The sequence below is a fragment of the Mucor mucedo genome (genome assembly GCF_025094135.1).
Source record: "Mucor mucedo strain NRRL 3635 chromosome Unknown EV154scaffold_267, whole genome shotgun sequence".
In the NCBI taxonomy this organism is placed as follows: Eukaryota; Fungi; Mucoromycota; class Mucoromycetes; order Mucorales; family Mucoraceae; genus Mucor; species Mucor mucedo.
The window spans coordinates 24,855-37,212 of NW_026252551.1; the positions used below are offsets into that span (position 1 = coordinate 24,855).

Below are 12,358 nucleotides of genomic sequence, written 5' to 3' on the forward strand. Positions count from 1 at the left end.
TTCTTTATATATAAAAAATCTTTCTTTACTTGTACTTGCTACCAATAATCTTGGCAATGGTTTGAAGTTGGATATTGTTAGTACCTTCATAGATGGAACCAATCTTGGCATCACGATAGAACTTTTCAACACCAGTTTCACGAACAAAACCATTACCACCCATCCATTCCACAGCATAAGAACTGGACTTCTCAGCCACCTTAGCAGCGAGCCATTTAGCCATAGCAGCCTCCATCACAAAGGGCTTACCTTCTTCCTTCAAACGTGCAGCGTTGTAAGTCAAGAGCTTGGCTGCCTCAATCTCAACAGCCACTTCGGCAAATTGATGTTCCATGGCTTGGAAAGTACCAATGGCCTTACCAAATTGCTTGCGCTCCATCATGTAAGGTAAAGCAATATCGTATGCTCCTTGTGCACAACCAATCATTTGAGCAGCAATACCAATACGACCCTCGTTCAAGGAGTCAATAGCATACTTGTATCCTTCTCCCACCTTACCAAGCACGTTCTCCTTGGGAATTCTGACATCGTCAAAGTTCAACACACAGGTAGAAGAGGATCTAATACCGAGCTATACATAAAAGAGAAGCGTTTAGTATAAACCTACATACCAAACTGTATATAAATCTTACCTTCTTTTCCTTCTTTGCGATCTCCACACCCCATTCCTTTTCAACAATAAAGGCAGTGATACCCTTATAACCCTTGGTAGGATCACTAAGTGTAAAATATTAGACTACATACTCCCACCTAAGAAATAAAAGACTTACACGTTGGCAAAGATGACAAAAATACCAGCTTCAGCAGAGTTACTGATCCACATCTTGCTACCATTCAAGATATAGTGATCACCCTTGTCTTCAGCACGAGATTGAAGAGCAAATGCATCGGAACCAGCACCTGCTTCGGAGATACAGAAACTACCGACGGTGTCAGTAGCAAGACGAGTGAGATACTTTTCCTTAAGCTCGGGAGAGGCGTATTTACGGATGACAGTGTTGGTCAAAGTGTTCTATTATATACTTTGGTAAGACTCTCTTTTTCTAATCTCTAGTATGTAAACTTACATGGATATCACACAAGGCACTGATAGAAGGATCAATCTTGGCAAGTTCTAATACGAGAGTTAGTAAATCCCCCTTTACTTATAGAGTTAAAAGTTACCTTCAACAGCCAAGATAGCAGCCATGAAAGAACATTCAGCACCTCCATAATCAGCAGGAGTTTCAAGACCCATCAACTGCAAGAGAAGGAGAAAAACTGAATTAGCGATGCAATTGGGCTCTAGTTTAAAACTCTTTTACTTACACCGTTTTCAAACATGGACTTAATGATATCCTTATCCATGAGTTCAGCTTCATCCATATCACGAACCTTGGGTTGAACGATTTCACGAGCAAATCGAGTGACGGAATCCTTGAGCATTAATTCTTCTTCGGTGAATGCGTACAAAGAACTGGGTGATTCATGAGAAGCAGGAGAAGCAAAAGTTAAAGCAGCATAGTTACTATAGAAAACGCGTTTAATATTTGAGCTGGGAATAGGGAAAGAACACTTACCGCTTGGCGGCTTGACGAACTAAGCCCGATGAGCGAGAAACAAGTTGAGGAAGGCGTTGAGTGAGCTTGAACATTTTTTTTTGTTAAACAAGGAGAGATAAAACACCAAAAAAGAATTTCGAAAAATGTGGGGGATTTTTATAGACACTTGTGTGATATTTCTAAACTTTCCCACGGTTGAGCCCAATTTTTTTTTTTTTTGTTGTTATTGTTTATATTGAATTATTTTTTCTCGAGGCAAAGAACAACAGTAGTGAACATCTTTTCTACCGTTGTCTCCTTTCTTATAAAAGAATAAACCGCCTTTTCTACCCTCAAGATATTTTTGTGTGCGCCTGTGCATGGTGTTCCAAATGTAAAGGTGTGTGTATGTGTGTGACACTAAAGATGGTTCATTTAAAATTTCTCACAGCTTAAAAAAGTCGTGTCATCTCTATCCGTTAGTTTGTTTACACAAGATTTAAACGTTTAGCCTCTTCCCTCCATCTTATCACCCTACTAAACTCTATGTTCTTCTTATTTCACTTCAATTCAGCGGAGTTTGGCTTCTTTTTATGCAATTTGAAAAAGTGGGGGAAAAAGAGAGAGGAACTGTTCCTGGTGTAACCAACCAATTAAAAATCTACACCCACACTGAAGCCTTATATGTAAAACAAGGAGGTCAGAGGGGGAGAAAATCTCTTGTCCCGGTTACCCTTTTCTTTCCAAATAGAGAAAAACCTTTTGACAAATCACCAATGACCAACATACAAAAAAGAGCCAACGTCATCTTATGCCTACAATACCTTTTATTCGTAACAAAAGGGCACATCTACCCCTCCCCACCCCACCCCCTTTATTTTTGCAGATTTTCTGTCATTTTTTAGTGTGCGGTGATCTAGACAGACTGTATATGGCACATAGGCACAATTGATAAGAAGTGTCGTATGCACAAATACATAGTCTGAAGCGTTTTTTAGTGCAACTCCATGGTCTGTATTGACAAATCTCTTTATGGCTTGATAATCTAGATAGTTCTAGATAGTTTATGGAAAAAGTGATGTAAACTTGAGTATTTATAATGTGTCAGGAGCATACTTCTAATTCTCATTTCGAATTTAATTAGTCAGGAACGTCATAATATCAAATATACATTCCCAGTTAACATACAAAATGAAAGTTTGAAAGGCGTCGGGAAAATAAAGCATCCCCCTACCCCACCCCCTCTCCTTTTGTTGCGAAATGTTTAGATCTACAGTGATCACACCTTTTGAGTGAAGCTTATGCAGCAATCATGTTGCTTATTGGTTACATCGGGTATGAAGAATTGAACATGTAGAGAGCGTATGACGAAAGAGTGCACGTAACTGTGCACGAATGACACGTTCCATGCACATATCTATAATATGTTCTCCAAAGTTTTTTTTTTTTTTTTTTTTTTTTTTTTTTTAGTTGCATGAACTGCAGTCGGTAAAGAAATAGACTTTATTAAGATAATCATGATTAAGAGCCCTTATGCAGCACCTGTTCCCCATTTCTTGACCATCGAAGGACAATTGTATTTCAAGACGGCTTCTGTTACCTGTGCTTGTTCCAACATTAATTTCGTCATTCGGTATTCTTTAGGACATTTTCCTGCAATATCGGTTGGACAAACAAGTTCGAACATTTGGAGATTTTCAAAGGCCTACAAATGCGATTGTGTGTGAACATTTATGTAACATATGATGATTTGTAATTTTTTTGTTTTGTTTTGTTAGTCGTTACCTTGAGTGCTACAGCCCGCTTATATAATTTCATACCAAATCCCATGCCTTTCACTTGGGTTTCATTCATGAAATCCTTATATTCATCATACACCATCTGGAAATTAAATGAAAGCACATCCTTTTCTAATAACTTCTTCATACTGATAATCAGTATAAGTTCCAATAATGAAATACCCTTTAATAATTCTGTCTTGGAGTCTGCTCTCTGAACCAGACTAGATTCGAGGAAATCTTCTGCTGATAAGAAGGGTTGTCTTTCACTTAATCTGCAAACAGCAGGAAACTATACATTGATTAATATTCTTTCTGCTCTCTATCCATTCATAAAAAAAAATTGTATCACTTACGCATATTTTATGAAACATTCGGATATCCTTTGAAATATCAAAAATATGTCTCAAGATACCGTTGACTGTGGGATTTTGAAATAACTCTTCAAGCGAATCATTAAAAAGCTTGTGCTCTGGCGGTAATGTGAGTGTTCCTTTTGCAATCTCGATAAACTGGCCAAAATTGGAAGACGGGAACAGGTAAATTTGCCTGTGAGAAAATCGAGATTTGACACGCTTTTCGAGTAATTCCAACGTATCCAAGCGGCATGTCAAACCAATCACAGCCATGGGGTTTTGTGCGCTTTGTGCTGCATCGAATAAATTATATAATAACGCTTGCTTTGGGTGTTGTGCAAATAAATCAAATTCGTCAAGAATGAATATAACAGGTAGTGAGGACTTGTCGCCAGATTTTAACAGGGATAACATGTAATCAAACGAGTCTGCAAACGTGGACTAGAAGGTTTTTTTTTAGTACGTTTATGCACCCACTTGTCCCAATAAATAAAAACCTTGTACGTACAAAGCTACGATCGTCTTGATCTTCTTGTTCGACTGCTAATTGACGTGCAATTTCGTTCAAAGCCAGTCTGTCGTTTGTTTCTGTTAATCCATTAAGCTTTACAATGCAGAAATCTTTGCTTAATTTCTCGAGATCTTTCAATACGGTTCGCACAAGAGCTGATTTGCCTGTTCCTCGATTGCCAATCAACAGACAAGAGTTACTTTCTCCTGAATCCACGGTCTGTTTTAATAATTTGTAAAGTGTATCGTATTCTTGATCGAGGCTGTGTAATTGAGACGGTAATGCCGCTCCATTTAATCTTGCCAGCAGTAAAGCTTGTGTCTTGGCTACATCATGCGTTGAAGATTCTTGTGCTAGTTTGGCCACTTTGTCTTTAATGTTGGAATCCTCCACTTGGTCAAAAGAACGTTTGGACATGTCGATATGCTGGTTCTACAAAAACTATGTGTTGTAACTGTTTTTTTTTCTGTGTTAACCCGAAAGTAGGATAGAAGACAGTCCCTCTAACCTGAGCTTCAAAATTTTAGCTGTTGGGTCAGTGAATGCCTTTAAACGAGACATACTTTATATGTAAGTTTCCTAAAGGACGAATAACATTGCATATCCTATATAAAACACAAACGAATGACAAGGCGGAAATGTGTCATAGTGGTGCTATTTATTCGATTAAGTATTTATTAAGGTGGTATTTGATGGATGAGAATAACCCCCATGTATCAGTATTGGGAAGGGTGCTGCCGTCTAGAATCCCCATAAGGTTTGAAACAGATGTCTGTTATTAGCAAAAAAATGTTTACAAAATGTTTAGCACAATCTTGCTTTGACAGTATACTCGCCAGGTTGATGGATTCTCCAAATATGCGTGGGACTATCCATCTACTACAAAGAAATTCAACCTATGGAAAGCGGCATTTTGTATAAGCCAATGTTTACAAGATATACCGATGAAGAAATATCCATGATCTAACATAACCGTATGTTCAGTAGACTGGGCCAAAAAATCAGACTATGAATATAAAGGTGGTTAAACGCATAACTGTAACGTAATTGTAAGCGTAAGCGTTAATAAAAGGTTTGCAAAGAGAATTGACAGTCGATGTTGGGTGATTGAGCTGATGATTCCTTGATTGGTTAATGTAATATGTATCCTTATTAAGCTTATTAGAGTTTGACGATATCTTGCATTATCATTGTGTCTAAATTATGAACATCGAGTGCTACAGCGGTTCAGACTAGTCCCCCCTTTCGACTCAAGCAATTTAATCTTTATAGTGACCTATGGTTTTATATCAAACTTCCTACTGCTGGACAGTGTGATTTTAACAGCCTCTAACTGCGACAGCGGTTGTTAAATAAGATGACAGTTTGCCACGTATGACCTATTTCCCTAACCGATTCCGTCTCTCTCTCTCTCTCCGAAATCACGGGTTTCATTAAAGCCATCTCATTATCAGCCATACACACACACACACACACACACACACACACACACACAGTCATTTGTCGTTCGATCAAAGTAACCATCCGAATCTTGGGATCTGAGTTCAGGCATACATATGTTGCACAGATTTCAACACTGCAGCTCCTCTCAATCGAATATTGTTGATCTACAGGTTTTCAATTTACAAATACAAGTATCTGAGGATTCAGAAGTAATTGTGTCATTAATTCACAATTGATTACAATGCCAACCCAGCTCATTATTTTAGGAGGTGAAATTCACCATATACACAAAAGCAAATCTTTTAGTCCGCTTATTTAAATTGATAATATGAGAAAGAACTTTCTTTTTATACTTTTTTTTTCCTCAAAAATAAATTTAATGTAGTAACTTAGTGATAATTAACGCGGTACATGATTTAGTTAGACAAAAAAAAAGTAGCGAGAAGAGCATTTTGTCTTCACTAACTTTGAGAAATAACCAACAACTTTTGTTGCTATCTGTCTATGAAAGTACGTTTAAGTTTTTTTGTAATAGTCTCATAAGTATGGTAGCTACATTTTAGAAGCATACCCGCGAAACTGTTTTAAGAGGACGGAATCACGATCGAACAATAAATCCAATAATATGTATATTTTTAGATGAGGTAATGCTGATTTAATTTTATTTACACGAATTAAATATAACCTTGTCTTAAACTAGATTGTTTTAAACAGCAACATCCAAGCTAGCTAATTCGTCTGCCTTTAAAACGTTTGTATCGATCGTCAAAAAGTCTACATCTGGTAATGCCATATTTTTTCCACACCTCGTCATAAAAGCATTCATCACATACCCACAGATTTTAGCGTTTTCCTTATTCCAGTATTTGATCATTTCGCTGATTTCTTTTTTATGACTTAATGATAAATCGCTATCGTCAATATCTGCTTCTAGAATGCTAGTCGCCTTTAAAGTCATACGGAACAAGGCTACAAAAGGTGAATAGTAATCAGGGACGCAACACAAAAGCAGGTATCCAATAACTTGCATGGGATCAAAATTTAGTTCTCCATCATCCAGCACAAAGTTATTTTGTAAATACTCGTCCAATGAATCATAGAACAATTCTTGTCGATAATTATCATATTTGTACAATTTCATGGTAACCATTCCACTACACGCCCCAACAACACATAGCTTAAAAAAAGCATCACTGAATTCTTGAGAAGGTGGTGTAGACGCTATTTCTTTTACTATGTTAACTGGTCCATTCGCCAGAGCAAAGTTAATAACACTTGTAACAATGTCCTCAAATTTCTCATTTGATACGGAATTCATGTCTTTTTCTTGTCCGATTACACGATCAATTTCACTTGACAAAGGCAAGACGGCATGCTTAGTTGTCAATGGACTAATATTGTTGACCATATTCAATAAAATATCTTTCAAGTTCAAATCTTGTTCAGAGCCTTCCTTTTGACAAAAATTCAAGTATTTTTCTACAGCCTCTGAAAATCGATTGGCGTAAGTATCCACAGATTCGGATTCTTTCATTGTTGTATGAATTAATCTTTGAAGAATGAGTTCTTTGGTATCCTTGTATTGATTTATCAGTCCTTCTTTGAGTTGATCAAAGTTTTTCATATTATCCTTGTTCTTGGTGAACCATTCTTTTGCATCTCCCTCCAAGTTATCAGTCAACATGTCGTATCTCTTGTCATTGTCCCATTGATTAGTCTCGCTTAAACGCGCAGATTCCTTCAACCAAGACATGACATCTTGACCATTTCCGTAAAATTTGGGAAACCAAAAGGTGGACACTCTTTTTAGATTGAATAGAGTGACAAAGGACGGAATAAGAAAAAAAAAGAAAAAAGAGCAGACGCTTAGCATTGATCCCATAGCAAGCGATGTTGTTGTGTTTTTAGAGAAAGGGAATGGTTCAAGGATCTAATTTATACAAAACGATTGATGACACTATGACGATTAATGACGCATTTAATAGAATAGTTTATTTATCAATATTGATGAAATCAACTTTTTTTTTTCGTTAAATCCGTAAGATACTTGATTGTTATTCATTAGACTCCTTTATTTGTATTTTAACTATCAAGTACGCAAGATCTAGATTTTTTATTTTCAACCTTAGATCTTCAATGCCAAAAATATACCAATATAATCTGTCCCTTCATTTAAAAAAAATATCCAGCTTTGGAAAGGACAAAAGATTTATTTTTACATTGTCATTTACTGAAATATAACCATGGGGCATAATATAAATGCTTTATTGCGATATTTTATAAAATTCAATCGGGTTTCTACTATGCTCTACTTACAACCAAGTATAACATTCTCGGTTTTTACTTTTAAGAAGAAGATTTCCCATTGAGAAATTTAATCACAAGAAATTATATCTAACACGGTTGCCAACTCTCTCATCAAAGAACATTTATCTAGACTATGCATTAATTTTTGTGCGATTATTTATTCCGTCGCTGATTGAAATGTTATTCTAAGCGTGCACGAATCATTTGTATATCCTCGAGGAACAATAAAGGTCTTGCTTTCTTGTAACATAAACACTGCTATCCGGAAATTGATTGTACATAAAAAATCTAACACTGCGAGACTATCATGCGCCTCATGTAGCTAAATGTAGCTTTGTTGCGGCACTTTCGGTTCCTGTTGTCAAAACTGTAATATTTGCCGCGTTTAAGAAGCATTACAAAGTCAATTTATAGTCAATTTTATAGTCAAGTTGCTTGATCTTTTTTAACAAATGTTACCAGATACATAGTTAACTTTTAAAACAGAAAATATCTCATAAGCCTTTGCTTGGTTCTTAATTTAGATATTATGAAACCATTACGATCGGCCTGAATAATATAAAGAATACCAAAAAAATTGCATTTTTATCCAGTAACAGCCTATACTGAAAATTCAATCTCTTTTTTAGTTGTTGCTTATTTCAGACTCGATCAGTTTATTGGCCTTAAATACAAAACTTGCATTCCATTTGATTGATAATTCTATGCTCGTGTATAAATACAGTTTATCTTTATTTTCGATGTTTCTCATGTCGACTAAACTGGCATACGTATTTAATATCATGTAATGTCCCAATTTGTGCTTAGTGTTTATATATTTTGCTCGAATATTTCTTACATTTATTACCTCAGAGGTAACATTTTGTTTTGATAATCAGAAGTAACGCTCTTTTTTTTTTGTTGCTACTAAGAGCGAAAGCAGTATGATATCGCTTGCTTCGACTGACATTAAAAATGGTGGCTGAGATGTTAGAAATTAGTTCATCCCTGTTTTTCAAAATCTCCTGGATTGTGAAAATCATATCAACCATACTGCATATTATTAATAATTCATCACAAAATGCAGTCAGTCACTATTGCCTGTCAACTCTTTATACATTTCTGCTGTGGATAAAGTTTAAGAAACCCCACTTCTGGACTTTCTTTTTTAATATGTGCGCAGCCAGAGTAGTACAAAGTGCAACATAAACTTAAATACATAATCTTGGAAACGCAATAGTTGTGTGAAAACCCCCTTTCTAAAAAAATGCCTCCTACTCAATTCGTACCAAATGAAATATTCACCCAAATATTCAAACTATTAAGTAGAAAAGATGTCTATAATTGCATTTATGTTTGTAAAGGGTGGCAGCCTTCTGCTTTCCTTGCGTTTTACGAAACTATTAATCTTTTCTCAGTACCGGTTAACTTTAATCAACTTTCAAAATATGGCCATATCACCAAACATTTAATTTTAAATGGAAGACGTATTGCTCGCTCGAAGGACCAAGTGCTCACAGAAAACGAATTCTTTTTAATGCTATCCTATGTGCCAAATCTAAGGACGATTGATATTCCACCTAAAAATACATATGCAAGAACATACGCCAAATTTATGGATAATGTTAAAGCTGATGAGTATATAAAAAATATCCAGAGAATTGGATCTGTAAGACATATGATAGGTTTCGGGGTCATTCATCGATTCTGTAAAACAATTAGACAACTCGATTGTTACGGAGGTTCACCTTTTCCTGTTACTGGACCGCTAGCATTACGGCTCTTAGAATACCTTCCCCAATTTACGCATTTGACCAACTTGAAGATTTGTGTGGGAAGAAATATTGATATAACCCTTTTTGATGTCTTACAGTGCTGTCCCAACCTTGTAGAGCTGGATTACGGTAACCACCAAGAGATATCTACACGTACAATGACACAAGTGCGTACTACAGATTACAAGAATTTGAAGCATTTACAATTGAGACTACCACCGAATCCAGCACTATATAATGACTTCATCTCTTTGATTCGTAATGTAGAAAATTTGACACTAATTGGCAAAGGCAATATGTGCCGGTGGTTTCATCATCTCGGCCCATACGTACAAGATCTCAAAAGATTTAAGCAGTTAAAAATCGGACATAAATTTCTTGTGGATTATGAAGATTATGAAGTCTCATCAGAATTATACGTTATACCATTTTATAACTTTTTATTGAAACTGAAAGGAGAATCAAGCCTACAATTTACTGCCGTTTTTCGCAGTCGTAGATTATTCTATCACACTTTTATGAATATTTGTGATCAGGATGCAAAGTTCATATGTTATGTCACAAGCAATCGACCACCGTTGATGGTTGATCATCAAGGAATTATCAAAACTTTGATAATCGAAATACCTCTATCTTGGTGGATTCCTGTAAATCTTTTGGAATATGCAAAGACTTTACCCAATCTTGAAACCCTGCGCATAGATTCCTCTCGTATTTTCTTGGAGTCTACAAAAACGACAATGTATTTCGACAAAGCCCGTATTTCGCAATTCTCATTGAATCAATTGCACGAATATTTACCCAGCGCCAATACTTTTCGATGTGGTGGGGCTTTGGAATACGAGAAAAAACAAAACGGCCTGCTAAAATTTACAGAGTTTATTGAACTGAAAACATGCATCATTGAAGTGGATGGCTCGCTGAAACGTAACTACAAGTTCTTGAAGCTTGATTTTGGTTGCACACACAATTATTATGTCATTAAATTTAATAATTGTCAAAATCCGATGTACATCGATCACAACGCTCTAGGGTCAGATAGTCAGACAGCAATGATCACCTTCCAATTTTCTAGTCCTCTTGTGGAGGTTAAGTGGGAAACCCATTTCAATACTGTGATCGAACCAGTCAAAATCAATATAAATATCACATAGACATCATAATAAATCAACGCCGCTTTACAATAGACATAGCTTTTCTGTCTTTTTGTGTTAATGTAACAGACTGGAGCGTCTGAAGAAAAATAATTGTCTAAAATTCTTTAATATTATCCTCATACCTAATAATAGAAATATTTAAAAAAAGAATAGGCACACCAGTGATCGGTTAATTACATCTAAGCATTAGTGAGAGCACCCTTATGTTACACATTGATATCTATGCGTATTAACTCTATAATCGCAAGCTTTAGTCTTAATTGTTCATGGTAAATTCTAGTCACGAAAAAAAAAAATCCGGCCTTAATGATTTAGTGCGCGCATTACGGGAAATATCAAAAACGAGACAAAAAGGCATTTATTATGTACAAAATTGTAAAAAAAAAAAGAAAAAAAAAAAAAAAGAAAAAAAAAAGGTGACAAAATATTAAATTTACAGGTAGGAGACCATACTTTCCTTTTTCTTTTTACTTGAACCGCAAGGTCTACCACGTTTCTTTCGCTCTGCATCCACACAGGTATCTGCTTTATTCAGACGAACACATCTCGCACAAGGTCTTTGGACATCGCATGCAACATGTGATTGTTTGCAAGAGACACAGGCTTTTCGTACATATACTTGAGCTCCACGATTATCAGAACTGTTACCGTAACCAGCAGCATGAGTTGATGACAAAGAAGAAGAAGAAGAAGAGGATGTCGAGAGTGTTGGCATAGGCCCATTATGATTAAACAAGTAGGCTTGTTGTTGATGATGATCGTATGGGATAGGATAATTTGTGGCTTGATCTAATGATATACCTTCTGCATTTAGACTATGGAATGCCATCATTGGATAAGCTTGCTGCTGTGGTTGGTAAGACTAAAGATAAAATATTAGATTTGTGGGATGAATATGCGATTCTAATTACCTGTGCTTGAACTTGTTGGTTGTATGAGGAAGGAGGAGTATTTGAAGAGCAAGATGAGGCATAGTCATGACTTTGTTGCATTGCTGTTTGGTAACGAAACATTTCATATGGATCAGCGCTTTGTTGAAAGAAATCGAGATATGCTGGATTTAAATCGACCTGGTTTGATATTGTGGCAAAGGCATTGGCATCAAACATGAGCTGTGAAGCATAGTCGTATGTATTTGGTTCGGGAAAAGTATGCTTTTCGTTCGAAGTATCTTGGTGTGGTTCATACATTGTTGTTGCTGAAGGAGAGGAAAAGGGTTTAGTGCGATCGCGTTATGTTTATTCAAAACTTATTTATAATTTTTGCTTGTTTGTATAACACTAAAACGATCAGATATGATGAAATAGGAAGATTTAGGTTTTTTTTCTTTTATTTCGCTGGGATTCTGTTCTATATATAATCGCAGTATTTGTTCTATCTCTTGTTGTAACTATTTGTATCATACGTTGATTCATTTTAATCAAATACCTCTCGTCAAGTTTCGTTGACTAGACTGTAACAAGAGTACATAAAATAATAAACAATGGCGAGTTTCTCCGATCTAGTTGCGATTTCTAATCAGAGTTTTATTT

The 12,358-nt window shown here is 35.9% G+C and overlaps 4 protein-coding genes across 4 annotated transcripts; 1 reads left to right on the forward strand and 3 right to left on the reverse strand.

Moving 5' to 3' along the window:
- Positions 1–4: 4 nt before the first annotated feature.
- Positions 5–1,760, reverse strand: EV154DRAFT_158379 (acyl-CoA dehydrogenase/oxidase). The gene is made up of 7 exons (XM_051594144.1): positions 1,560–1,760; positions 1,309–1,507; positions 1,165–1,240; positions 1,068–1,114; positions 771–1,012; positions 633–717; positions 5–571 (listed from the first exon to the last, which is right to left on the reverse strand). The coding sequence occupies exons 1-7, from the start codon at positions 1,631–1,633 to the stop codon at positions 26–28; spliced, it is 1,269 nt and encodes a 422-aa protein (XP_051450285.1). The 5' UTR covers positions 1,634–1,760; the 3' UTR covers positions 5–25.
- A 1,165-nt stretch (positions 1,761–2,925) lies between these two features.
- Positions 2,926–4,608, reverse strand: EV154DRAFT_608164 (origin recognition complex subunit 4 C-terminus-domain-containing protein). Its single transcript, XM_051607663.1, has 4 exons — positions 4,163–4,608; positions 3,655–4,095; positions 3,306–3,590; positions 2,926–3,225 (listed from the first exon to the last, which is right to left on the reverse strand). The coding sequence occupies exons 1-4, from the start codon at positions 4,580–4,582 to the stop codon at positions 3,052–3,054; spliced, it is 1,320 nt and encodes a 439-aa protein (XP_051450286.1). The 5' UTR covers positions 4,583–4,608; the 3' UTR covers positions 2,926–3,051.
- A 4,547-nt stretch (positions 4,609–9,155) lies between these two features.
- EV154DRAFT_532998 (uncharacterized protein) lies at positions 9,156–10,973 on the forward strand. Its single transcript, XM_051603950.1, has one exon. It carries the CDS (start codon positions 9,162–9,164, stop codon positions 10,821–10,823), a length of 1,662 nt encoding a protein of 553 aa, XP_051450287.1. The 5' UTR covers positions 9,156–9,161; the 3' UTR covers positions 10,824–10,973.
- A 254-nt stretch (positions 10,974–11,227) lies between these two features.
- EV154DRAFT_532999 (uncharacterized protein) lies at positions 11,228–11,791 on the reverse strand. The gene is made up of 2 exons (XM_051603951.1): positions 11,770–11,791; positions 11,228–11,682 (listed from the first exon to the last, which is right to left on the reverse strand). Exon 2 carries the CDS (start codon positions 11,656–11,658, stop codon positions 11,260–11,262), a length of 399 nt encoding a protein of 132 aa, XP_051450288.1. The 5' UTR covers positions 11,659–11,682; positions 11,770–11,791; the 3' UTR covers positions 11,228–11,259.
- Positions 11,792–12,358: the final 567 nt, after the last annotated feature.